Source organism: Oryzias latipes, chromosome 2, assembly GCF_053564925.1.
Source record: "Oryzias latipes strain Hd-rR chromosome 2, Olatipes_Hd-rR_3.1".
In the NCBI taxonomy this organism is placed as follows: domain Eukaryota; kingdom Metazoa; phylum Chordata; class Actinopteri; order Beloniformes; family Adrianichthyidae; genus Oryzias; species Oryzias latipes.
This window is the reverse complement of record NC_136238.1, coordinates 17,858,862-17,886,564: the sequence shown is the minus strand read 5'-3', so window position 1 is coordinate 17,886,564 and position 27,703 is coordinate 17,858,862. Positions and strand designations below refer to the sequence as shown.

The 27,703-nt window shown below is 40.4% G+C and overlaps 1 protein-coding gene and 1 pseudogene across 3 annotated transcripts; both read left to right on the top strand.

The window, feature by feature from the left end:
- LOC101172139 (uncharacterized) lies at positions 1-10,221 on the top strand (annotated as a pseudogene). The gene is made up of 10 exons (XR_013652606.1): positions 1-1,273; positions 1,562-1,681; positions 2,526-2,604; positions 2,754-2,952; positions 3,092-4,885; positions 4,986-5,255; positions 7,510-7,515; positions 7,572-7,783; positions 7,923-9,716; positions 9,817-10,221. The product of XR_013652606.1 is annotated as an uncharacterized LOC101172139 (transcript).
- Positions 9,854-26,945, top strand: LOC101172391 (uncharacterized). Of its 2 annotated transcripts, none has more exons than XM_023964566.2 (2): positions 9,854-9,990; positions 25,420-26,945. In XM_023964566.2, the coding sequence occupies exon 2, from the start codon at positions 25,482-25,484 to the stop codon at positions 26,802-26,804; it is 1,323 nt and encodes a 440-aa protein (XP_023820334.1). In that variant the 5' UTR covers positions 9,854-9,990; positions 25,420-25,481; the 3' UTR covers positions 26,805-26,945. The 2 variants fall into 2 exon arrangements, with proteins under 2 accessions (XP_023820334.1, XP_020563849.2); XM_020708190.3 differs by lacking the exon at positions 9,854-9,990 and adding an exon at positions 14,523-14,785.
- The last annotated feature ends 758 nt before the right edge of the window (positions 26,946-27,703 follow it).

Here is a 27,703-nt window from a genome sequence, read left to right as displayed (position 1 = left end):
ATTTTTTTCTCCAAGCACCGCTACTACTGCGCGCCTCTGGCATCGCATCGCGCCCGAGAAAGACTGGTCTAATGAATAAAAAAGTATAATTAAAGATTTGTCTGCGAGCCACATGTGACCATCAAAAGAGCCATATATGGCTCGCGAGCCATAAGTTCCCGACCCCTGCCCTAGGGGATGGGTCAAATGCGAAAACAAATTTCACACACCTGTGTGTGACAGCTAAAGGGGCTTTGACTTTAACTTTAAAGACTTACAGCTACGTTTGACAGCTGTCATTGTCAACAAAGGGTAAATAACAAAGTATTGAGTTGAACTTTTGTTATTGATCAAATACTTATTTTTCACGATAATTAACAAATAAATTCTTTATAAATCAGACAATGTGATTTTGTGGATTTTTTCTGTCTCATGTTGTCTGTCATAGTTGAGGTTTACCCATGACGAAAACTACAGGCCTGTCACATCTTTTAAGTAGGGAACTTGCAAAATTGATGCCTGACTAAAAACTGTCTTGCCATACTGTATTTTCATTTAAATGTGTAACATCGTAGTGTACTAAAAGATCAAAATACAATTTTATAAGGGTCTTTATGAAGTTTTCCGTTTACAACAGATTTCCTTTAATTTTGAACCATGAAGACATACTATTTCGAATTTCAAACAATTACAAAAAAATAATTAAATAACTAGAACAAAACATCCGGTCCAGAGTACCCTAATTATCATTTTCTATGGTTGACATCAGAGGCACTTTGTTCAGTTCAATATATGGTCAATGGTTGACACTGAGAGCGATGTAAGACACGTTTTAAGCTGTGTTCAAATAAAACATTCATGCAAGTAACAGTTGAACCCTTGTTTGACATTTGGGAACACGACAAGAGTTAATTTAAATTAGATTAACACAATAAATAAAATAATGCTTTAATTTTTCTTTAATGAATTATTCCCAATTAATGCGATAATTTGACACCCCTAATTAAAAACTCTGAATGCAGGGTCACAAAGTAGTCACAAGGTGTCATTTTAACAAACCAATCTTTTTATTATCTGAGTTCAATAGTCTAACAAGGAAAAACAATCTGATCAATATTTATAACAAGAAAAATGAATTGTTAATATACTAATATAACAAATGCTTTTCCATCAGGATTCAACAGAGAGGGAGAACTGAGCATGTATTTGAACCCAGCTGTGTGTCCTTCAGGAGTGACAAGTCAAAGGGTCAAATTATGGATTTTAAATCAGCAGCAGTTTCTCCTGCAGAAAGGTGAGCTGATTAGGTCATTTACAGCAGTTCAAGAATGAAATACTGTTTGTCAAATATGTTTAGGTTAAAATGTAAACAAAAATATACATTTTTATGAATCACATACTTTTTCCTTCAATTGAAACAACTGCATGTAGGGTCACAATGTTTTCACAAAGGAGAATATTATTGTAGATTTGTCTCTTCTTGATCTGACCTCAATAGTTCATTTTTGAAGATAATATGATTAAGCTTCATGACAGAAGAAATTGGGTTTGTTTGAAAATAAAATAAATGTTTTTCTATCAGGAGTCATCACAGACTCAGAACTGGATCTGGATCTGAACACAGCTGTGTGTCCTTGAGGAGTGACCAGTCAAAGCATCATATTATCGACTTTAAATCAGCAGCATCTTCTTGTGCAGAGAGGTGAGCCATAAATAAATGTTGAAACAGAGTCAAATGAGTGAATTGTTTCATTCCAACATGAGTTTGATGTGAGTTAGGCTCTTTGTCACAGATATTTCTATCTTCATGTGTGCAGCAGTGAGTGTTGGAGCTTTTTCCACAAACACAACAATCACAATGAGATAATGGATGTTGGAGGAGTTTCTGAGTGTCTGTAGGGCTCCCGTTGGCCGAGCAGAGCTATGTGCTTTTGCTCCTAATCAGTGTAGCTACATTAGGTTGTGATCGCTGGTTTAAATAGCTGCAAAAAAGTGAGACTTTGCAGGTTTGTAGAATCTTATTGGAGCTCTGTGGTTCTGGATCAACTGCTTCAGATCTGATCTTCCTCCTCATGGAACCTCATTTCCTGACATCAGCTTTGTCAAATGTAAAAAAATAGTTGGAGGTCTGACTTTCCAGAGCTCTTATGCTGATGATGCTGAGCAGATTTACAAAGTTCATCTGAAGCGTCATGGTTTCACATGACAATCACAGTAAAACACATTCACATTGAGGGCTACCCAGTACAATCAATCTGAACCAAACACCAGAGTGAATGACCTCGCTCCAGGGCACTTCAGCAGTTATCTACAGCTTTGAATGCTTGGTAAGAGTTGCTGGAACTCTGTCAAAGCTGACGAGCTGAAAGCTGCAAACATGTTCAGACTTAGCTGTTGTTGGATTAGAAGGACCAGTAAAGCGTTCCCACAACAGGGAATCCTCTGGTTCATTGTCCACACCCACATCTGACTGCATGGACCTTCACCTCATGTAAGTCTTTTTGTGCACAGACAGAATAGTGCTGATTGTTGATGATTCTTCACAGAGTGGACCAGCAGAGCTCAGAGACTCCCAGTGGTCAGTCTGTCCAGCAGCATCAAACACAGCTGGACTCCATATTTCTGGTCTGTACATGAACAACAACTACTTTTCCATCATTCTGTTCACAGTCATCTCCATGCTGCACTTTGTAGACCAGTGGATTGTCAGTGCGTCCAACATGGAGCAGATGTTTGGCTCCATGAATTCACTCTGATCTAGAATTCTTTTCCAGCTGCTGGAGGAAAACATTGTAACTTTTGTGAAGAAAGAGCTGAAGAAGATCCAGAAGCTTCTGAATCAGAAGACAGATGAGGAGGAGCTGAAGGATGAAGATGAAAAGCAGAAGAGCAGCAGGGAGTCACTGATGAAGATCACAGAGAACTTCCTGAGGAAAATGAAGCAGGAGGAGCTGGCTGATCGATTGCATAGCAGTAAGAGGATTTCTCTGAAGATTTCACCTACTGGATAAATGAAGATTTAGTGATGTATCAAATGGAACAATGTGGATTCAAATCCTCATCTTTCAGGGTTTTGGAGACTTTATTTCATCTATTTGTTGTCTTATTTCAGGATCTTCTGCTGCAGTTTGTCAACATAAAGTCCAATCTGGGTTGAAGAAGAAGTTCCAGTGTTTGTTTGAGGGGATAACCAAAGCAGGAAACTCAATCCTTCCTAATGAGATCTTTACAGATCTCTACATCACAGAGGGAGGAACTGGAGAGTTGAATGAAGAACATGAGGTCAGACAGATTGAAGCAGCATCCAGGAAAGCAGACAGAGCAGAAACAAGCATCAGACAAGAAGAGCTCTTTAAACTCCCAGCTGGAAGACAAGAACCAATCAGAACTGTGATGACAAAGGGAGTGGCTGGCATTGGGAAAACAGTCTTAACACAGAAGTTCACTCTGGACTGGGCTGAAGGCAAAGCTAACCAGAACATCAACTTCATATTTCCATTCACTTTCAGAGAGCTGAATGTGCTGAAAGAGGAGAAGTTCAGCTTGGTGGAACTTGTTCATCACTTCTTCCCTGAAACCAAAGAAGCAGGAATCTGCAGCTTTGAAGACTTCCAGATCATCTTCATCTTTGATGGTCTGGATGAGGGTCGACTTCCACTGAACTTCCACAAGACTTGGACACTAAATGACCCTAGAAAGTCAACCACAGTGGGTGATCTGCTGACAAACCTCATTAGAGGGACCTTGCTCCCCTCTGCTCACCTCTGGATCACCACACGACCTGCAGCAGCCAGTCAAATTCCTCCTAGATATGTTGACATGGTGACAGAGGTCAGAGGGTTCAATAACCCTCAAAAGGATGAGCATTTCAAGAAGAGATTCAGAGATGAAGAGCAGGCCAACAGAATCATCTCCCACATCAAGAGATCCCGAAGCCTCCACATCATGTGCCACATCCCAGTTTTCTGCTGGATCACTGCTACAGTTCTGGAGGATCTGCTGAAGAGCACAGAGGGAGGAGAGCTGCCCAAGAGCCTGACTGAGATGTACATCCACTTCCTGGTGGTTCAGGCCAAAGTAAAGAAGGTCAAGTATGATGGAGGAGCTGAGACAGATCCTCACTGGAGTCCAGAGAGCAGGAAAATGATGGAGTCTGTGGCAAAACTTGCTTTTGAGCAGCTGCAGAAAGGCAACCTGATCTTCTATGAATCCGACCTGAAAGAGTGTGGCATCGATATCAGAGCAGCCTCAGTGTACTCTGGAGTGTTCACACAGATCTTTAGAGAGGAGCGAGGGCTGTACCAGGACATGGTGTTCTGCTTCATCCATCTGAGTGTTCAGGAGTTTTTGGCTGCTCTTCATGTTCATCTGACCTTCATCAACTCTGGAGTCAACCTAATGGAGAAAGAACTGAAAAAACCCAAGCTCTGTAATCTGAACCAAAGCAGTCCAGTCCAGTTTTACCAGAGTTCTGTGAAAAAGGCCTTACAGAGTCCGAACACCTGGGCTTGCTCCTCCGCTTCCTTCTGGGTCTTTCATTGCAAATCAATCAGAGTCTCCTACGAGGTCTGCTGACTCAGAAAAGAATTAGCTCACTGTCCAATCAGGAAACAGTCCAGTACATCAAGAAGAAGATCAGTCAGAATCTGTCTGCAGATAAAAGCATCAACCTGTTCCACTGCCTGAATGAACTGAATGATGATTCTCTTGTGGAGGAGATCCAACAGTCCCTGAGGTCAGGACATCTCTCCATAGATAAACTGTCTCCTGCTCAGTGGTCGGCTCTGGCCTTCATTTTACTGTCATTAGAAGATTATCTGGAAGTGTTTGACCTGAAGAAATACTCTGCTTCAGAGGAGGCTCTTCTGAGGCTTCTGCCAGTGATCAAAGCCTCCAACAAAGCTCTGTAAGAACTCTCAGGAAAATCACCTTCAGTGAACAAATGAATTTGAGTTAAAAAGTTAAAGATTCAATCAATAACTGCTTTCTTGCTTTGTTTTCTTCAGACTGAGTGGCTGTAACCTGTCAGAGAGAAGCTGTGCAGCTCTGTCCTCAGTTCTCAGCTCTCGGTCCTCCAGTCTCAGAGATTTGGACCTGAGTAACAACAAGCTGCAGGACTCGGGAGTGAAACTTCTGTCTGATGGACTAAAGAGTCCACACTGTGAACTGGAGACTCTCAGGTCAGGTTTCACTAAACTCTTGGTGCCAGGTTCTGTTTGGAGAAAAAAATTCAGATTGGTGTCAATAAAAAGTAATCAGCAGAGTACTGTTGCATAGAAGAAGAAGAAGAACTTTCCGTTTTAATTTTAAAAATATTGTAACCTTGTCTGATGGTTACAATGATCATATATTTTTCATGTTTGTCATACCAGAATAAAGCAAGCACCCAAGTCCATGCAGGTGTATATACTGTATCTGGGATAAGTTCCTGTTCACTGTGTTATTACAAAGTAAATGCATCATTCACAGAACTGCAGATTTAAACTGGACAAACATTTTAGCATAGTTCTGACCCACAGAACAGCAGTTTCTAATGAAGAGACAACAGAAAGGTTCAAATAAAACATGCATGATTATTATTTTTAGATAAACTGGATCTGATATGATTAGTAGCCACTAGGGGGCCCAACTCTAGGCTTCCCTGAAGTGGCAGTTCTGGCACAAATGACACCCTGGGCGAGCCACACCAGTGGCACCCCTAGGTCCCCCCAATTATGACCCAGAAAAGTACAATTGCTTATATTTTAATACTTTTTTTTAACTTTATTTACTTTTTTAAATGTACTTTTTTATACTTATTTACTTTATTTTTCAAATATTTAATAATTAAAAATGATTGAAAAAAATGCAACTAGAGGCATTTAAATCCTTACAGCTTATAAAAAAAACTAAAAGTAACAATAAGCAGAACAATCACCCGTGCTCAACCCAATTTCGACAAAAGCAGGCAATGGGGATTATTTCCCACAATTCCTTGCTCTGTTTCTCTGAAATGTTTATCTTCTTCGGCCCAAAATTTTAAGCTTGTTTTTAACTTAGGCCCTCTGTGTGACTGAGTTTGACCCCGGCTGTAATACGAGTCTAGAAAAGTTTGTGTAAAATGGCTAAATAGAAGATATGGAACACAACAGGATGTTGTTGTCAATTTTTGTATGTGTGCAGGGGGGGGGGGGGGGGGTAGTTTTGCTGATGGTCTAGTCTGGTTGATAGGTGGTGAGTTTCTGCTTCACGGAGGCGTTGAGAGTTTAAACGTGATCTTAGGTTAGTATGCAGTGGCGGTTCTACCCTGAATTACTCCCCGGGCAAGACCCTCCTCTGGCGCCCCCCCCCCCCCTTCCCCCCAATAGAGTCACTTTGTCCATTTATTGTAACTGAAAATACAGTGGGAAATATTTAATCAAACACAAATAAATAATCTAAAATAAATATAAACTACAAATCACACTAATAACACACTAGAATAAATGTAACTGCAGCACTAAGAACAGAAAACACTAACTAAACCTAACCTTTGTGGCCTTCCTGATGCAAGCTTGTCAATAACGTCATCATATGAAATCTGCTCCCCCCCCTGAATGATTGATACTAACAACAGCAGGTTAGTGAGTTGCTCCTGAGACATTGGTGATCTCAGGTATGATTTGATCAACTGGAGTTTTGAAAAGCTAACAGCAGCAGCAGCAGCAGCAGCAGCATGCTACCATCACAGCTTATTTAACATTATGAACTAATATACAACAATAAAACACAACAAAAACTTTGTGTTACAGCAGAGCAGACAGACACACGAATCATAACTAATGTTACAAGTTAAGGCAGAGCAAACATTTAAGAATAAATATCTTAAAAATGACGTTATTTGCAATATTTGGGCCTACTTCAGTTTTGGTCATGATAGACCAAACAAGAGATTTTTCCTCTGCAACGCTGTTGTTGTTGTAGGGCAGGTAGCATTCGAATTTAGAAAACGTGCATCTAGCTATGCGATAATACCCTTTTCTTTGTCTCTTTTCTCCTCTTCTTCTCTTTTCTTTCTAAATTGGGCACCAGCTTTGACCTTTTTTCTCCATATTTCAGATGTTTTTGCATTTAGCATAAATGTCCTGACATAGGTATCAAGTCTGTCGACTAAACCAACTGTCATCTAAGTGAAGAATTTTTTTTGTTTTTCCATTTTTTATTTGGGCATTTCACACAAAAATAACCAAAAAAGCATGTTTTTTTTATACCTTTTTTATACCCGCAGCCCCCCCCGTTCGTCAAACATTTCCAGCAGGAGCACGTGCAGCTGCACCCAGGGGCGCCAATTCGCTACATGGCGGCGCAATTTTTATTTTTATTTTTTCATCATGACTTTAACTTTAAAGACTTACAGCTACGTTTGACAGCTGTCATTGTCAACAAAGGGTAAATAACAAAGTATTGAGTTGAACTTTTGTTATTGATCAAATACTTATTTTTCACGATAATTAACAAATAAATTCTTTATAAATCAGACAATGTGATTTTGTGGATTTTTGAGTGCCCCAGTGGATTGTCAGTGCGTCCAACATGGAGCAGATGTTTGGCTCCATGAATTCACTCTGATCTAGAATTCTTTTCCAGCTGCTGGAGGAAAACATTGTAACTTTTGTGAAGAAAGAGCTGAAGAAGATCCAGAAGCTTCTGAATCAGAAGACAGATGAGGAGGAGCTGAAGGATGAAGATGAAAAGCAGAAGAGCAGCAGGGAGTCACTGATGAAGATCACAGAGAACTTCCTGAGGAAAATGAAGCAGGAGGAGCTGGCTGATCGATTGCATAGCAGTAAGAGGATTTCTCTGAAGATTTCACCTACTGGATAAATGAAGATTTAGTGATGTATCAAATGGAACAATGTGGATTCAAATCCTCATCTTTCAGGGTTTTGGAGACTTTATTTCATCTATTTGTTGTCTTATTTCAGGATCTTCTGCTGCAGTTTGTCAACATAAAGTCCAATCTGGGTTGAAGAAGAAGTTCCAGTGTTTGTTTGAGGGGATAACCAAAGCAGGAAACTCAATCCTTCCTAATGAGATCTTTACAGATCTCTACATCACAGAGGGAGGAACTGGAGAGTTGAATGAAGAACATGAGGTCAGACAGATTGAAGCAGCATCCAGGAAAGCAGACAGAGCAGAAACAAGCATCAGACAAGAAGAGCTCTTTAAACTCCCAGCTGGAAGACAAGAACCAATCAGAACTGTGATGACAAAGGGAGTGGCTGGCATTGGGAAAACAGTCTTAACACAGAAGTTCACTCTGGACTGGGCTGAAGGCAAAGCTAACCAGAACATCAACTTCATATTTCCATTCACTTTCAGAGAGCTGAATGTGCTGAAAGAGGAGAAGTTCAGCTTGGTGGAACTTGTTCATCACTTCTTCCCTGAAACCAAAGAAGCAGGAATCTGCAGCTTTGAAGACTTCCAGATCATCTTCATCTTTGATGGTCTGGATGAGGGTCGACTTCCACTGAACTTCCACAAGACTTGGACACTAAATGACCCTAGAAAGTCAACCACAGTGGGTGATCTGCTGACAAACCTCATTAGAGGGACCTTGCTCCCCTCTGCTCACCTCTGGATCACCACACGACCTGCAGCAGCCAGTCAAATTCCTCCTAGATATGTTGACATGGTGACAGAGGTCAGAGGGTTCAATAACCCTCAAAAGGATGAGCATTTCAAGAAGAGATTCAGAGATGAAGAGCAGGCCAACAGAATCATCTCCCACATCAAGAGATCCCGAAGCCTCCACATCATGTGCCACATCCCAGTTTTCTGCTGGATCACTGCTACAGTTCTGGAGGATCTGCTGAAGAGCACAGAGGGAGGAGAGCTGCCCAAGAGCCTGACTGAGATGTACATCCACTTCCTGGTGGTTCAGGCCAAAGTAAAGAAGGTCAAGTATGATGGAGGAGCTGAGACAGATCCTCACTGGAGTCCAGAGAGCAGGAAAATGATGGAGTCTGTGGCAAAACTTGCTTTTGAGCAGCTGCAGAAAGGCAACCTGATCTTCTATGAATCCGACCTGAAAGAGTGTGGCATCGATATCAGAGCAGCCTCAGTGTACTCTGGAGTGTTCACACAGATCTTTAGAGAGGAGCGAGGGCTGTACCAGGACATGGTGTTCTGCTTCATCCATCTGAGTGTTCAGGAGTTTTTGGCTGCTCTTCATGTTCATCTGACCTTCATCAACTCTGGAGTCAACCTAATGGAGAAAGAACTGAAAAAACCCAAGCTCTGTAATCTGAACCAAAGCAGTCCAGTCCAGTTTTACCAGAGTTCTGTGAAAAAGGCCTTACAGAGTCCGAACACCTGGGCTTGCTCCTCCGCTTCCTTCTGGGTCTTTCATTGCAAATCAATCAGAGTCTCCTACGAGGTCTGCTGACTCAGAAAAGAATTAGCTCACTGTCCAATCAGGAAACAGTCCAGTACATCAAGAAGAAGATCAGTCAGAATCTGTCTGCAGATAAAAGCATCAACCTGTTCCACTGCCTGAATGAACTGAATGATGATTCTCTTGTGGAGGAGATCCAACAGTCCCTGAGGTCAGGACATCTCTCCATAGATAAACTGTCTCCTGCTCAGTGGTCGGCTCTGGCCTTCATTTTACTGTCATTAGAAGATTATCTGGAAGTGTTTGACCTGAAGAAATACTCTGCTTCAGAGGAGGCTCTTCTGAGGCTTCTGCCAGTGATCAAAGCCTCCAACAAAGCTCTGTAAGAACTCTCAGGAAAATCACCTTCAGTGAACAAATGAATTTGAGTTAAAAAGTTAAAGATTCAATCAATAACTGCTTTCTTGCTTTGTTTTCTTCAGACTGAGTGGCTGTAACCTGTCAGAGAGAAGCTGTGCAGCTCTGTCCTCAGTTCTCAGCTCTCGGTCCTCCAGTCTCAGAGATTTGGACCTGAGTAACAACAAGCTGCAGGACTCGGGAGTGAAACTTCTGTCTGATGGACTAAAGAGTCCACACTGTGAACTGGAGACTCTCAGGTCAGGTTTCACTAAACTCTTGGTGCCAGGTTCTGTTTGGAGAAAAAAATTCAGATTGGTGTCAATAAAAAGTAATCAGCAGAGTACTGTTGCATAGAAGAAGAAGAAGAACTTTCCGTTTTAATTTTAAAAATATTGTAACCTTGTCTGATGGTTACAATGATCATATATTTTTCATGTTTGTCATACCAGAATAAAGCAAGCACCCAAGTCCATGCAGGTGTATATACTGTATCTGGGATAAGTTCCTGTTCACTGTGTTATTACAAAGTAAATGCATCATTCACAGAACTGCAGATTTAAACTGGACAAACATTTTAGCATAGTTCTGACCCACAGAACAGCAGTTTCTAATGAAGAGACAACAGAAAGGTTCAAATAAAACATGCATGATTATTATTTTTAGATAAACTGGATCTGATATGATTAGTAGCCACTAGGGGGCCCAACTCTAGGCTTCCCTGAAGTGGCAGTTCTGGCACAAATGACACCCTGGGCGAGCCACACCAGTGGCACCCCTAGGTCCCCCCAATTATGACCCAGAAAAGTACAATTGCTTATATTTTAATACTTTTTTTTAACTTTATTTACTTTTTTAAATGTACTTTTTTATACTTATTTACTTTATTTTTCAAATATTTAATAATTAAAAATGATTGAAAAAAATGCAACTAGAGGCATTTAAATCCTTACAGCTTATAAAAAAAACTAAAAGTAACAATAACTCTTACAAGGATAACATCACGCGTTTGCTTGAGGTTTCAAAAGACCTCCATTTAAAAAACTATACACAATTAGTGCAATTTAAAGCTTTAAGCCGATTGAGATTATTATTGCTGTAATATGTGGCTATATAAATAAAACTGAATTTAATTCATTCTCATATCATATAATTCTCATAGCTCACACTATGAACTTGGTCTTCTTCTCTTAGAAACTAAAAATGTGCCTGTCTTGCCTTATTACGGGCAAAGTCATCAATGTAATCCCCATATGTTGGACTCTCAGCATTTTACGATTATAACTGCCAAACTAGATAGCCGATCTTGAGCCATGGTTGATCGTAGGAACATTTTGATAAGCTTAAGCTTTTTTATCCTGACAGCTAACTCTTTCCAAGTTTTCATGCAGTGGATATGATCTGGGACACTGTCATGTGAGGTGATCAAAGAACTGGCATGCTTCCAAACATTAAATTGTTTGCGAAACTAATTTTCTTTTTGGAAAAAAAGTTTGCGGCAAAAACACAACAGTCTATCATTTTTTTCCGAGTACACAAACCATGTTCTTTTTACCTCTTCTCCACTAACTAAAGTTTTTTGAAGTACTATATATGGCAGGTTTTTCCATCACTGTCATTCCTGGAAGAAACAAATGTGGATGGCACCTCAATTGGTCCTCTGCAAACCAGATGTGTTTGAATCCTGTCATTCATGGAAAAGGGTGTCAGTGGGCAGTTCTTAATTCACTGAAGCCACTGTACTGGATGGGGATGTTTTTGTGTTTGTAATCCTAAAAAAGGCACATTTATTGTCAATAAATAAGTGTTTGCGGAATTTGTTGAGGCAGCACAGATAGTAATACATTTTATGAAATGATGTACACACTGTGACTGACTATGAAAATATATATCTACTTTTAATTTTATTTATACTACACTAGTAATCTAAATGATGTGCAATGCAAACCTGATGTTTCTTGCAGTTATGGATAAGATTCAAATGGGCCTCCAGCATCTGTGGAAATGTTCGGCTCTGCATCCTGAACTTCCAAAACGGGTTCTGAAGTGGTCTCCATCTCCTTCTGAGTGACTGAAATTGAGGTTGATGGCTCAGGGACATCATTTTCGTCTTACACCACAGCAACTGGTTCCAAATATTTTAGAAGTGCATTTAATGTGAAAGGAAAAATAGAACATTCTTACAAAATATTTAGACAAATATACTAAAGTAGAAGGGATTGAAACAGTATATTTTAATGCAATTTCTGACAACAAAATGGGGAACCACTAGAAAGTAATTCTAATAATATTGAGAATAAGAGACAGTGTACTGAATATATGTATTTACGAATATCTGAATAAGGTGACAGCAGATCATCATGTCATGGTATGCTATTTTGATAAAATATGAATATACAATTGTATTTATTTGGATTAGAGCACAAATTGAGTTCGGACTAAAATTTTAGGTTGACAATAGCCTTCACGAGTGAAAGAAGACGAGATCGACAGGCAGATCGGAGCGGCATCCATAGTTATGCGGTCACTGTATCGGTCTGTTGTGGTGAAGAGAGAGCTGAGCCGAAAAGCAAAGCTCTCAATTTACCGGTCGATCTTCAGTATCTTCAGTCCAATACTCACCTATGGTCATGAGCTATGGGTCATGACCGAAAGAACGAGGTCCCGAATACAAGCGGTTGAAATGAGCTTCCTCAATAGGGTGGCGGGGCGCTCCCTCAGAGATAAGGTGAGAAGCTCGGCAATCCGTGGAGAGCTCGGAGTAGAACCGCTTCTCCTCCACATTGAAAGGAGCCACAACTGGCTCCTTTCGATGTGGAGGAGAAGCAGTGGCTAAATATTTTGTAAGCGGTGGCTCGGGCATCTAGTCCGGATGCCTCCTGGACGCCTCCCTGGAGAGGTGTTTCGGGCATGCCCCACTGGGCGGAGGCCCCGGAGAAGACCCAGGTCACGCTGGAGAGACTACATCTCTCGGCTACATCTCTCGGCTGGCCTGGGAACGCCGTGGGGTCCCCCCAGAGGAGCTGGAGGAAGTGGCTGGGGTGAGGTCTGGGCATCTCTGCTCAGTCTGCTGCCCCCGCAACCCAGTTCCGGATAAGCGGAGGAAGATGGATGGATGGAATAGCCTTAGCGTACCTACTCTTCAAATATTATTGTGCATGTTTAATAAAGTTGTCTTAGGTTTACATCAATATCATACCGTTGTCCTCTTCATGTTTCTCTTGGTCTTCTTTCTTATTTTTTTCCAAATTGGGCACTGGATGGTTTTGTCCTTTTCATTTTATTGAATTCACGGAAATAAACAAGTTAACATCTTCTGACACCAAATACTGCTTAGCATCACTTCAGGTTCGGGCTAAGCCAATACTTATTATTGAATGTTTGAGAGATACGAATTGGGTTTTAAAAATACATTAAAGCTGAATGCAGTCTGTAATTTGGTGTGGAAGTAGTTAGAGCTAGGGATGATTGTTAGACTGAAAAATACTCCCAATTACCTGTGTTTGTGTGTGATTCACTCAACTACCGGTGAACGTGTGCACTGACAGCTGCTTTGCAGTAAAAACAGAACAGACCTATGACGTCTTTCTGCATTGGCCAATATCTCCATTGAGAGGGAGATACTCATTAAACTAAAGGAAAATAAGGAAGGCTTTCACAACAGCAGCATTAATCTTTCTGTAGAGAAGGATTGGCACATGGACTCAAAAAGTAAGACCAAACATGGTTTTCAATTTTTTTTTTTAAATAACATGGGAGTAAGCGGGAACAAATGTAAGTTTGTGAAACTAAAATTTAGGCCTACAAACTATCTGGCAACACCGGTTGTGACCGGTTGTGACCCAACACAAACCAATGCAACCAATTAAGAAAGAAAGAAAGAAAGAATTTACATGATGTACATGTAATATTGCTATATTACTCAATTTCTAAACAATTATTTATCAGCATAGAATAATCTTTAAAATTTTAGAATACTCTTTAAAACTTTAGAATAATCTTTTTTGGAAGACTATTTACTGTACTGATGTTTCATGTCAAAGTCAATGAATTTTCAAGGACACTCCAGGGACTCGAACCCTGTCCAGCTGAATCCATAGTACCATCTACCAGTGCCTTTTGCTTGTTTGACTGAACATGGAAGAATAAAAGGAAACCTAAGAAGTTACAAAGTGTGTGTGTGTGTGTGTGGGGGGGGGGGGGGGGGGGCAGAAAACTAAAGAGTTTACAAAGTGTGTGTGTCTTGGGGGGGGGGCAGAGTTCATGTCCCCCCCCCCCAAAGAAAAAAACTTTTTTTTTTTTAGAATGGAATATTTACACTAGACATCAAACAAACGAATAATTTAAGAATTTACAAAGTATGTGTGTGAGGGAGGAACTCCCAATTTTTAATTCCACACAAAATAAACATTTACGGAATAAAATGAAAAACGTTATGAACCTATTAACTTAAACTACCTAACTTTTTTTAAATTGGCTTCTTAGTTTTATTTTAATTAGAAAAAAAGACACTTAAGTCTCTTCCAGAATCCCCATTAAACTAAAGTGCTACAAGAAAAGCCAAACATTGCAGACCACACATTTTGGGCGGTATTCTGTGGGAGCTGGCTGTTTTTAGATGGCTTTTAGGCTGGAAATCCGTGACTATCTGGCAACACGGGGTAGGGGCCTAGCAGGCTAGCAGGGTTAGCTTGTGGTCAGAGGGTGGTAGTGTTTTGTTCGGACATTTCTGAGGTTTTTGAGCATAAAAGACGATACGTGGTTTGCGTCCGAACTCTCACCATTTGTCAAGTGTTGTAAGTGAGTATATACGTGTTTTAAAGACAACGTGGCTGTGATAGTCAGACTAGCAGTGAAGAGGACGGCGGTGTTTGGGTGAGGTGAAGATCGGAGCAGCTGCAGTAGTAACGATGTCTTCAGAACCTCAGAAAGATGAAGTCAGAAAACAACTTTCTGCTGCTGAATGAACCATCGTCCAGTATGAGAAGGAGCTCTGTTGTCAGCGCAGACTGCTGGATATCATGTGGAAACCACAGCTTCAGCTGCACGCAATAGGTATGTGTTCACTTCAACCTCGGAGATAAAGCCTTCATCCTCCAGAACTATCTGATCCAAGTGAAACAGTGGCGCCACTAGGGGTTGGCCACGGCCCCCCCTGGCCGACACCTGGTTCCCCCACCAGCCACTGTAAACTGTGGTAGCATCAGTTGCGCATTCCATCCTAAATACACAGCCAGCAGGCGGGCCAGTCGCTCTGATGATCACCTACATTCTAGCTCTGAAGATGCTAGAATGTTTTGACATAACCTTTATTGTAGTAAAATCAGGTCATTATTAGTCAGAACAGAAAGTTTTAATAATAATAATAATACATTTTATTTAAAAGCGCCTTTCAAAAGGTCACCGTACAAAGTTACAGGTAAAACCCAATAAAATCACAACATGTTAAAGACTATAGATAAATTGGATTCATCAGCTGACAGAAGATGAGAAATTGTGTTCCGGAAATGCGAGCTTTAAACAGATAGGTTTTGAGACTGGATTTAAAGATCAAAAAGGAGTCAGTGTACGGAGATCTGTGTCAGTAACTACAGCATCTTCAGAGCTATTGAGGATTTTTGACCGAATGTTATTCATTTTTCAATATGAAAAATTCCTAAAAATAAACAAAGTGAATTTATGACAATCTTTGTTGTAGTAGGACAAAAAGGTCATGATTAGTCAGTACAGGATGTTTGGTGACATTAGCTTTAGTATCTTCAGAGCTATTGTGCACATATGTTATGATTTCTATCTCTATTAAATTTTAAAAAGTATATGCAATACAATAAAATAGAGATTGGCTTTCTCACAAAATATGTAATGTAGCATGAATATGCTGAGGAGTCTTCATTATCAGTTCATATAAATATAGACATTTATTCGCTTTTTAAAAGTTTATTGATTTTTACAGAATGGTGTTTCACAGAGTTTGCACTTTGTTGACGGTCCCTTGGCAGCCGGTGTAGGTACAATAACCGTTCGGCCTGGAACTACCGTTCAGAGTCCTATTGACTGAAGGAAACGTCACACTATGGTAGCCCCACTTGGACAAACTACGTAGAGTGGAGATCTGCTCGGGCTCTACATATTTTAATTTCACGTTCTCTTTTGTAACCTAAAGTTATTTTCCTTCATAAATTGTGTCTGACAATATTCTTTGTAATTTTTATAAAAAGATTTTGCCACAGTCCGCTTGTTATTCCAGTTTAAGTTCAGCCATTATGGCTGAAAATGTTGTTAGCACGGCTAAATGTTGTGCTTCCGGGTCCGATCTGCCAATAATAAAGCACTGGGCGCAGGGATTATAAAAACTATAAGCAAACATGCATTCAATAATAATCATAACAATAATAAAAGCACGTTTAGAAGACAATGTAGCTCTATTACGGAGCTCTGTTTGTTTACAACAGACGTCATAATATTTTCGTCTATGGTGGTATCGTACTTTGTCCAGACCAATCACTATCTGACACGTCATCGGGCCAACGGACAGCCAATCACATAATGTGACGTCAGCATTAGTCCCAGGACCCCGAAGGACCCCGAACGGATGTTCCAGGCCGAACGGTTATTGTACCTACACCGGCTCGCTGCATGTCTCCATTCACAGCTTGAAGAGAACAATTCTGATTAAAAGGCAAAAAAGCTATCTTTTTTTCTTTTGAAATGCATTTTTAGTTCACTCTCTGTGTTAATACAAAAGGATTGAGATACTTTCTGACACATTTGAACGTTTATCAGAAGAGTTATTGAGGGCGGAAGTTTGAATCTGTGAAGATCTTTCTAACGAACTTCAGCTGCTCTATTCCCATTTTCCTCCGTGAAGCTGATAGCCTTCAGTTTAAACTCTGCTTTACAGTATAATCGTGTCTCTTTGCATTTCCAGGGTTTCCAAAATGAAATTGTTCTGCATTATGCACATATTTGTACAATGGGGGGAGTTCTGTCACATCCTCACCTCTCTCCGTACCGTTCTCATGTTGTTCTCTTTTAGGTCCTCTTTACAATAGTCACACAACAACACGTAAGGGCCGCTCTGTACATTTTGGAGAAAATGTAAAACTTTTATGTTAGACATATGGTTTTGAAAGTACGGTATATAAAAAATATCATAATAGACAGAGAGCCGCCTGTTAGCCACCCCCTGCTCTGAAAAATGAAAGTCCCGCCCCGCTGCCTTGCCGGATTTGACCAGCAAATTTCAGCCAATCAGATCAACCAGAAAGTTTTCCGGCACCAAGCGACAAACACACCCCTGAACACCGCCCCCCAAGTGACAAAAACGCCCCCTTAACACTGAGCACAAATCCAGGCAAGCATGCAAAAGGGAAGTGACTGCGCAAGATCACCTCTCAGTTAGGATTGTAAGCGTGCAATTGTAAAATGGGGGGTCGCTCGGTTAGAATTGCGATTGTAAGGGTCGCTCACTCAGTTCCTGAATACACTGCTCAGTTTTTACGCTCTTTCACTTTATGGCAGCGATAAAACGCCATCATGGCATTAGTGTTGTCTGTGTTTTGTGGTACCGTTATCTCCAAATCAACACTTTTTTTTAAATTGAACTCTTTGTTTTCTGCTGTAAGTCCAGCGGGTTTATTCTACATCTCTGTCTGGATCCTAGGGATTGTCACAAATGCGGCTTCTTCGTCAGCCGAATGCTGTGCTTGTGTACCTTGTGTGCAGAGAGTACAGGGAAAAAAAAGTTTACCATAAAGAGGACTAATAAACATGACTAAAGTGGCACAAGCATTTCTCAAGACTATTTCTCAAAAAGACCATGACTTTACTGGGCTCCAGACTAACTTTTTTCACTAGGAGCACAGTGGCCCCCAACTGAAAATTTTAGGGGCACAACCAGAAAATTTAGGGGTGCATGCCGTAAATCAACATGCTAACCAAATTCACTAATTTTCACTGTATTACTAATACATACTTTAATAAAAGATGCAGAAATTACAATGTGCTGTTCCAAATTCAGTGTCACATTTTATGATGCACTTTTGAAGATGCAACAAGAAGGTAAACTGACAGCACCATCGCTGTCATGACAGTACAAATGGTAAACAAAATACCATACATTTAGAATAAAAACAAGTGCTTAGTAACAAAGTGATTACAGTAGTAACCTTTCGGTCATTTCACAGTTACAAACAATACTTAAATGTATGTAAACATTAGGGGCACTGGCCAATAACATTCCACTAGAACATGTAGGTCTAAACAACTTGAGCCTTTACTCACTCCCCCTTCGAGCAGAACTTCCTGTGTTCTTCTAGGAGGTTCAGAAGGCCAGCCCTTGTAATTTGGCCTCCTAGACCTTTTATACTGACTGAATCATGTTTGCACAGCTTCCTTGGTATCAACTCTTGTTTTATTCAGTCTTCTATATCTGCCGTTTTCACAGTTAAACATCCTTATTAACAAGGTTCAGTTAACACTGTTGAGTTTTAACTATTAAACACAAAAGAAGACTCCAATTCTAATTCACACAAAAGTTGCTCTCACGTGCACATTCCTTGTCCAATCTTACTAAAATTCGGTAGAGGTGATGAGGGTTCCATTCTGAACCCATGGATATGACAATCTTGGACGAGCTCCATAGCGCCACCTAGATATTGAAAAATACATTTTATGTCACATTTTGACCTATCTTTTCTCTGTGCTTTGTCCGACGTTCATAAATTTACAACAAGAGATACTCATAAGGGTCTTCTCTCATCATTTAAAGTTTCATGGGTGTACACCTGACGGTGCCTGCGCATGCCACCGCCAAACAGGAAGTGGTCGATTGTGTTGCAGTCAGATAATTAAAAATTCATAATAAATCAGCTGTTTGTATCACCAGGCTGAGATTTCAGAATGAGATGCCTCTTAGGCTACGTTCACACTGCAGGGCTTAATGCTCAATTCGGATTTTTTGAAAAAATCCGAATTGTTTGCTAGACCGTTCACATTTCCAAGTAAATCCGAACTTTTGTGATCTCCAGTGTGACCGTGACACGACCCAAACGAGACCCGCATGCGCAGAAGCCAGAAGAATACTCAACGGTGAACGACGTCACTTGTTTGCGGAGCAGATGTCAACAACAGTGTTGTCAAAAGCGGAACTCTTTTTGTAATATTAAATTTATTTTCACGAAGGAGCAGCACAATTACAATCTTCTCATTTTAAGAAGGCATTGGAGTCGGGATCGTCTGTACCCACTGTAGTGGAAGAGGAATGTGTATGTGTTGGGCCCGCGCGCCCCGTGTGTGTGTGCAAGCGCGTGCCGCGATAGAGAATAGGGGGGGGCAGTGTGGGCGCGCATTCATGTTGTGTGTTACGGAGGACGGTAATAAAAGAAGGTTTCCCCCAAAATAAATGCTATGGACTCTTTATCAACCCGTTCTGGAGAATCTAAGGATCAGAACAGGGAGGAGGAGGAGGATCGCCTCGGGTCCCCTGCGCTTCTGAGCACGGTGACGGTCGGAAGGGGAGAAAGAAAAAAAAGTTATAGCTGTAAAGGTTACAGCTATAACGCTCTGCCATTTATCTGGAAAATTTTTCAAAAACCGCCCAGTTGCAATAAGAGCCCTGGAGTTCGGCCTGAAAAGAGCGATCAGCCCAAATATTAATCCAATCGGGGATCTCACTTCCCTTCCACTGACTGATCTCAGCAGCATCGTCCACCATGGTTGATGTTTACGTTCTCGTTCCTGCCTACTTTAACGCAAAATGATGACGTTTGTTGCGTGTCGATGACGTACGGTTCGGAATCAAGTCGCCTGGCCGGTCAGACGGCGGTCGCAATTGAAAAGAACGGCTACAATTCGGATTCAGGACGGCAAACCCACGGGGCCTGGGTCGCAATTGAAAAGATCGGATCTGTGTCATTCAGACTGTCGTGAAAAGATCGGAATCGGGCCACTTAGGTGCAAAAAATTCGGAATTGGGTCGTTTCAGCCTGCAGTGTGAACGTAGCCTTACATATCTCCAACTTAGATATACAGCACTCGCATGGGTGCACAAAAACGGCTCAATAGAGCCACCTACAATGTTTGTTTTTGCGAGCCCCGCCATGTTCTTTAACATACAAGCTTGATTTTTACAGGACATGTTCATCAGATGAAAACCTACAAAAAAGTCTCTTGGGACCAAGCTGTCAGATGCACAGGAAGTCTGCTATATTGATGTCAATATGTCATTTTTGCTGTATTTTGGTCATTTGCAGGCATCGTTCTAGAACGAACTCCTCCTACAGATTTGTGAATAATGACTCCAAACTTTGGTTTTGTAAACTAGACACATGTCCGATGGTAAATTGCGAAGCTTTTAAGTTTTTATGGTTGTTTGTGACCGTGGCGGCACGTAAAAATTGGAGGTCGTTTCGAAAACATGCCATGAAAAGACAAATGGCCATTACTCAGCCATGCATAATCTTATCTGATCCAAAATTGATGTGCATGATTATAGTCTGACTTAAACACATCAGCAGTGGAAGAATCCGGAACAGATGTAGCTCCACCTGTTGGCAACAGGAAATGACATGTTTGACTTGGAGCATCACTGCTCCAAGTAGGATGAGCCGACACACCTCAAAATGGCGTCCACCTGTTGAAAAACCATTGAAGTTTACTCTGATAAAAACGATATCTTTCAATGCGGGGGTGTGGTTGTGACATAGCAGCAAAGTTGGGCATCTCGCCATGCACACAAAAGTTGCTCTCACGTGCACATTCCTTGTCCAATCTCACTGAAATTCAATGGATATGATAAAGCTTCCATTCTGAACCCATGGATATGACAACTTTGGACGAGCTCTATAGCGCCACCTAGTTATTGCATGGGGCACATTCTGCCCTGTATTTTCTCTGTGCTTCGTCCGATGTGCATGAACTTAAAACTGGAGATACTCAGATATGGAAGCAATTCTGTAGCATTAATAAAAAGCAAAGTCAAAACCAGAAATGCTTTTTCATTTTCAAAATGAAGCTGCATTTTTTGACTCAAAAATAAAATGAAAAAGTAATCCATCAAAATGCTTTTTCTTTTCCTTCCTCAACACAGCTTATTCTGTCACTTAATTAAAATGATAATGAAAATGGTATTTGACATTTCATTTTCAAGACGTTCTCTGGTAAATGTGTAGCATAATTCATTTAGAAATGTCTAATTTTACATTTAAAATGGATTAATAGAAATGCTTTTTAATTTTCAAAATGAAGCTGCATCAAATGACTCAAAATTAAAAAGAAAAAGCAATACTTCAAAATGCTTTTTCATTTCCTTCCTCAACACCGCTTATTCTGTCACTTAATTAAAATGACAAAGAAAATGGTATTTGACATTTCATTTTAAAAAAGGTCCACGGTAAATGTGTAGCAAAATTCATTTAGAAATGTCTAATTTGACAATTAAAACGGATTAACATAAATGCTTTTTAATTTTCAAAATGAAGCTGCATTAAATGACTCAAAATTCAAATGAAAAAGCAATATTTCAAAATGCTTTTTCATTTTATACTTAAAACCGCTTATTCTGTGTCATAATTAAAACGAAAATGCAAAGAGGGGATTGCATTTGCATTTTAACATCCACCCTGGGAAACTTGTAGCAATATTCATTTCTTAAAAGCATTAGCAGAGGGGAGGCGGGGCGATGACGTCACTGCTTTCTCCGTGTGTCCGGCCGCTGTCGCTGAGAGACCTGGTGTGTCTGTGTTCGCATTGAGATCACCTAAAACCGGGTCCTGTTCACAAACCGCTGGACCTGGACTGCTCAAACCTGGATTCCTGGATCTTAATGCGAGAAATGCAGCAGAATGTTCCTTTATCTCCCTCGCGAATCAGAAGCTGTGAATCGCAAACCAACTTCTTCAGCGTCGTCTGACCGCACGGATTTAAAAACATATGATCGAGCAAAGCAGGCCCTTAATAATAATCATGACAGTAATAAAAGCACATTATGAAGATAGTCTCCTGCAGCTTCGCGCTGAGTGAGTGTTTTTGGTCCAACCAGCAACGTTTAGCATCGAGAAATCTGCTATCTGTTGATGGAGCTCCTGCTGTCATCAAACAGCAAATTCAGCGCGAAGCTGCAAATAAATGTGTAAATATGTGGGAATAACATCAGTGTTTATTTTGTTCTGGACACCACTGGAAACACAAATTCATATGATGGTTTCTCAGATCGCAGCAGCATTTCCGCCTTCAGCGATCATCGGGAGCTTCGCGCTCCGCTGTGCGAAGGCAGCTGGCGGTCCGAAGAACAAAAGCTTGTCCGCGCTGCGTCAGGAGGAGGACCGCAGAAGAAGGACATGCTGTTATGTAGTCCTGAGAAGCTGTGTAAACTCATCAGAAGTTCACAACCAACTCAAAGCCGTCTTCTCTGCCGCTAACACAGTCTGCTCCTGGTGCGTGTGTGTGTGTCAGCGGCCGTACACACGGCGAAAGCAGTGACGTCATCGCCCCGCCTCCCTTCTGCTAATGCTTTTAAGAAATGAATATTGCTACAAGTTTCCCAGGGTGGATGTTAAAATGCAAATGCAATCCCCTCTTTGCATTTTCGTTTTAATTATGACACAGAATAAGCGGTTTTAAGTATAAAATGAAAAAGCATTTTGAAATATTGCTTTTTCATTTGAATTTTGAGTCATTTGATGCAGCTACATTTTGAAAATTAAAAAGCATTTCTGTTAATCCATTTTAATTGTCAAATTAGACATTTCTAAATGAATTTTGCTACACATTTACCGTGGACCTTTTTTAAAATGAAATGTCAAATACCATTTTCTTTATCATTTTAATTAAGTGACAGAAAAAGCTGGGTTGAAGTATAAAATGATAAAGCACTTTGGTACATTGCTTTTTCTTTTAAATTTTGAGTAAAAAAATGCAGCTTCATTTTGAAAATTAAAAAGCATTTCTATTAATCTATTTTAAACGTCAAATTAAACATTTCTAAATCAATTATGCTACACATTTACCAGAGAACGTCTTGAAAATGAAATGTCAAATACCATTTTAATTTTAATTTTAATTAAGTGACAGAATAAGCTGTGTTGAGGAAGGAAAAGAAAAAGCATTTTGGTGGATTGCTTTTTCATTTTATTTTTGAGTCAAAAAATGCAGCTTCATTTTGAAAATGAAAAAGCATTTCTGGTTTTGACTTTGCTTTTTATTAATGCTACAGAATCGCTTCCATACTCAGAAGGGTCTTCTCTCATCATTTAAAGTTTCATGGCTGTACATCTGACGGTGCCTTCGTACGCCACCGCCAAACAGGAAGTGGTCGATTGTGTTGCAGTCATAGAAAAAAGCTTCATATCAGTCAGCCGTTTGTCTCAGGAAGCTGAGATTTGATAATTAGATGTGTCTTACAAAGCTCTACGTTTGAAAAGCAGCACTATACGTATGAGAAACATTTAACCACCTTAATCACCCTATTGTGCTGAAAGCAACGTTTTGGACATTTTGACTCAAACAAATATTTTTATCATAGCTTCTGTTTAGGTTATCAGCACCAAAATAAAAAATATATACATATATAAAATGAACTGGTCAACTCCAGGATTTTTTTTAATCTTACATCCTCCAGCCTCTCCTCAGTCTCCCCTGCTGCAGGAGTGGAGTCCCCCCCCCCCCCCCCCCCCCCCAGCTGTGTGCTCACATGTAAATTAGCCAGGAGTGGCAGACAAGAATGACAACAGTTAGAAAGCCTAGTTCAACACTGAAAGACAGCCTTTTCCTTTGTTTTGTTTGGCTTTTATAGATCTTTAGCACTAATCATTGCTTTTTTAGTCATCCAAAAATACAATTAACTTTATATTTTATCTTTTTTTTTTTTTTTTACAAACGACACATATGAATGTGCTCCAAAACAAAACCCAGCCTCAGTACACTCCTACAGATGTAACATCAGACAGTAAATGTCTCTTTTATGCTTTTTTAATCAATGCTGCAACTTCTTTTCCTTTCTATACATCCAAAGAAATTAAACTACGACAACAAACACAACATATAGCAAATGTCTCTAAGATGATTGTGTATATACAATATGTACCACCTTTAAACACCAAAGAAATAACAAATCTTTCTAATAAAAAAATGGAACACAAAATGTAAAACCCAAATTAGAAATTGCAATTTTAAAAAGATAATTATTTCAGCAGCTTTTTAAAAACAAATCAGCAATTTAACTTTTCTGTGGGTGAAACAAAGAAGTACAGAACAATGTAGCCACTTCTCCAAAGTCTCTGTCACCTTCAGTTTTAAACAAAGTCTCTGTACTCAGAGTCCTGTTAAAAGTGCACAATTGTAAAAAGGTCTTTTGTATAGACAACTGTTTTGTTGCTTAGAGCTTTAAATATAAAAACAATGTTTTTAATCACTTAGACACAAATGAAGAACCATATCAACTGGATTAGTAACAGGGTGGCATGTTTAGGCTTACTTAGGTTAAAAACTTACATCACAAGACAACATGAAGCTGTTCATCACATTTTTGACCTAAACATGTAAACATATGCTTGGCTCTGCAGTTAGGAAACGGTTTTTGGGAATCTCTTCATTCCAGGAGCCAGCTTGGCTATAGGAACATCGCCACAGCACCCACCCAGACTGGGACAGCAACGGGGTCCACTTCACAGCCGGGAGGCTGCAAAGTTAAACCCCAGCTGTCCCAGCAAGGGCGACAACTGCAGCAACAACCACCGACCAAGCCGGCAAGCCCTGGCAGAAAAGATCCCCACAAGAAACACTGGTTCGGGCAGGCTGTTCCATAAAAAATATATAGTTTTGTCATTGCCTTGCAGCTCGCAGCTCAAGTGGTTTAGTTTTCCAGTAATATCAGTCAAAAATGCAAGTTCAGATTCACCAAATTCATATTCACCATATTCAACAGACATCTTCTCCAATAGCACCTTGAAAATTCTGCGCTATTTTGCTTGGCAGCTGAGGTTGTTTATGGTTTTCACAACAGGAGTCATTATATGTCCAGAGCCAATCACTTCTGCACATAAGGCCTGCTTTTGAATGAAGCAGCAGTAATGCAGACATTTTGGAAAGTCTGGGTCAGCTTTACAGTGAGTGATGAAACCTGTTTGTCTATTGATCATAGCAGGAGCCCCGTCTGCAGTCACTGCTACCAGCTTTACTAATGGTACCTTTTTCTGAACAAAAACTCCTTCACCGTGTTATACATTTCAACTCCTCTTGTAGTTGTCTGTTAGGGCAGTTGTGTCAAGAGTTCTTCTCTTGTGGAAACCAAAAGCTATGTACTGCTGCTGTCCACAGACTCATCACACTGGACATTAAACCACCTGCACTTCCCGGTCCACCTGATCGGCCAAATTATCAGACATAGCTGAAACTTGTCTAGACATTGTAGTGAAAATTAGATCAGTTCCATGTTTCTCCTCCTTAGGTACAGTGTTAGTAATTATCATCATTGCTTGATTGACACCTTCTTAATCTGAAAATGCCTTCTTCTTGATGAGAAAACGAGCAGGTCTAATCAAGGCTTCGGTTGAAGATTTTTTTTTTCATGCTATATGCAAAAGTGTCTGTCCTTAAACAGTTGGACAGGTGTGCCTAATAAAGGGGCCAGTGTTTGTATTTCTACTGTCTTCTGTCCTCTCAGTGTCCTACTTTTTCTTGTGTCCCTGCAGTCCTCCCCCAGCATTATGTGACCGAAGAAGAAAATCTCTGCAACCAGCAAAGGAACTCAAGAATGGAACAGGAGGAACCACAGATTAAGGAGGAACTGGGGGAACCAGAAGATCCACAGATTAAGGAGGAACAGGAGGAACCAGAAATTCCACAGATTAAGGAGGAAGAGGGGGAACGAGAAGCTCCACAGTTTAAAGAGGAACAGGAGGAACCAGAGGCTCCACAGTTTAAAGAGGAACAGGAGGAACCAGAGGCTCCACAGTTTAAAGAGGAACAGGAGGAACCAGAAGCTCCACAGTTTAAAGAGGAACAGGATAAACCAGAACATCCACAGATTAAAGAGGAGCAAGAAAAGTTCTTCATCTGTCAGGATGAAGAGCAGTTTGATATGAAGCAGGAGACTGATACCGTTATGAAGATTCCTACTTATGAGGAAAATGAGTACAGTGAAGCAGATCTAAACAATCAGCAGAGCTTTAATGTAATTTATAGTCAGGATCAAGAAGGATCCCAGCAGGAAGAATCATCAACTACAGATGAAGAGACCCACTCTCAAAACAGAGATCAGAGTAAGAGAGGAAACACAAGTCATGTCCAAAATGTGGACAGCTCTCACATTTCACAGTGTCAATTTGACACTAATGTTCTGATTGCTCAAAAAGTTTCCGTCTGCAAGAGAAATAAGTCTGATAAACGACCTCATGTCTGTGAAGAATGCGGTAAAAGTTTTAGTTATTGGTCTAAGTTCAGACTTCACATGAGAAGCCACACAGGCGAAAAGCCGTTTTCTTGTCAAGAATGTGAAACAAGTTTTAAGACTAAATCAAGTCTTAAAGTACACATGAAAACTCATACAGGAGAGAAGCCTTTTTCTTGCAAAGAATGTGATAAATGTTTTTGTGAAAAATCTCATCTCAAAAGACACATGAGAATTCATACAGGAGAGAAGCCTTTTTCTTGTCAAGAATGTGACACAAGATTTAGTCGAATATCTAGTCTCAAAACGCACATTATAATTCATACAGGAGAAAAGCCATTTTCTTGTAAAGAATGCAATAAAAGTTTTCGTGAAAAGTCTCATCTCAAAAGACACATGAGAACTCACACGGGAGAGAAGCCTTTTTGTTGTCAAGAATGTGACACAAGTTTTAGTCTTAAATCTCATCTTGAAACACACATGAGAACTCACACAGGAGAGAAGCCTTTTTCTTGTCAAGCATGTGATAAAAGTTTTAGTCAAATATCTCATCTAAAAAGACACTTGAGGACGCATACAGGAGAGAAGCCCTTTTCTTGTCAAGAATGTGATGCAAGTTTTAGTCAAATATCTCACCTTAAAAGACACATGACGACTCACACCGGGGAGAAACCTTTTACTTCTTAGAAATCAAATTGAAACATGCGTTTTTAAAACTCTGAGCTTCCGTCTAGACTTTGGTCCTTCCAGAAGCAACTGATCTGAGAGACCGGGGTGGAGAATAAGGAGAGAAAAGCTTAGAGAGGTATAACGGGGCAGCACCATGGAAAGAAATAAAAATATATTATAATGAAGCTAAAATGCACAGGCACTAGGGTTGGGCGATGTCCCTTAAATTGGCCGTTGACGATGTTTGCTGTCAACCATCGGGATGGACGATGACATCGTCGGGGGGGGGGGGTATTTTTACATTTTTCGTTCTTATATAGCTGCTATTCGTTTTTTTGCTTTTTTCATTTTATTTCCCAATCCGCGATGATCCAGTATAAACTGAGGGAAGTGACTTTAACAAAAAAAGTAACAAACAAAATAGAAGAGAAGTAGTCCGCTCCCGCACTTCCGGGGGAGTGCAGACTTACAGCTTTGTGTTTGATGGGAAGGGGGGGGTACATGAGCGATATGTGTGGGAGATTTAAGACTGCGATCCGTCCCGCAGCTCTAGGGGTACAAGCAACCGAACTCAGAACCGGGTCTAAAAGTGTGTGTCTGTGCACAGCTCGGATCGTCAGCAGACACAGAGCGGTTTGAGCTTCAAAGCAGAAATGTCGCTCAGTCCTTAGAAAACATTCAAACAATCACGCGGATTTGTGTTTCCAGTCGTGTCCCGACTAAATAAAGGCTGATGTTATTCTTACATGTTTACGTGCAGCCAGCAAGCAGCACCACCCAAAGCTAATGTTGTTAGCCCGTGTTAGCATACTGCTAATCCTGGCTTCGTTCAGAAAAAGCACTGACCACACGGATTAAAATTCAAATGATGAGCGAACAGGTGTTTCATAGTAACCGTAACATTATTAAAAGCACGT

Coding starts and splice junctions, on each gene's coding strand:
- LOC101172391 (XM_020708190.3), top strand. CDS start 14,752: ATGTGGAAACCACAGCTTCAGCTGCACGCAATAG. Junction 14,786..25,419: donor GCTTCAGCTGCACGCAATAG/GTATGTGTTCAC, acceptor GTGTCCCTGCAG/TCCTCCCCCAGCATTATGTG.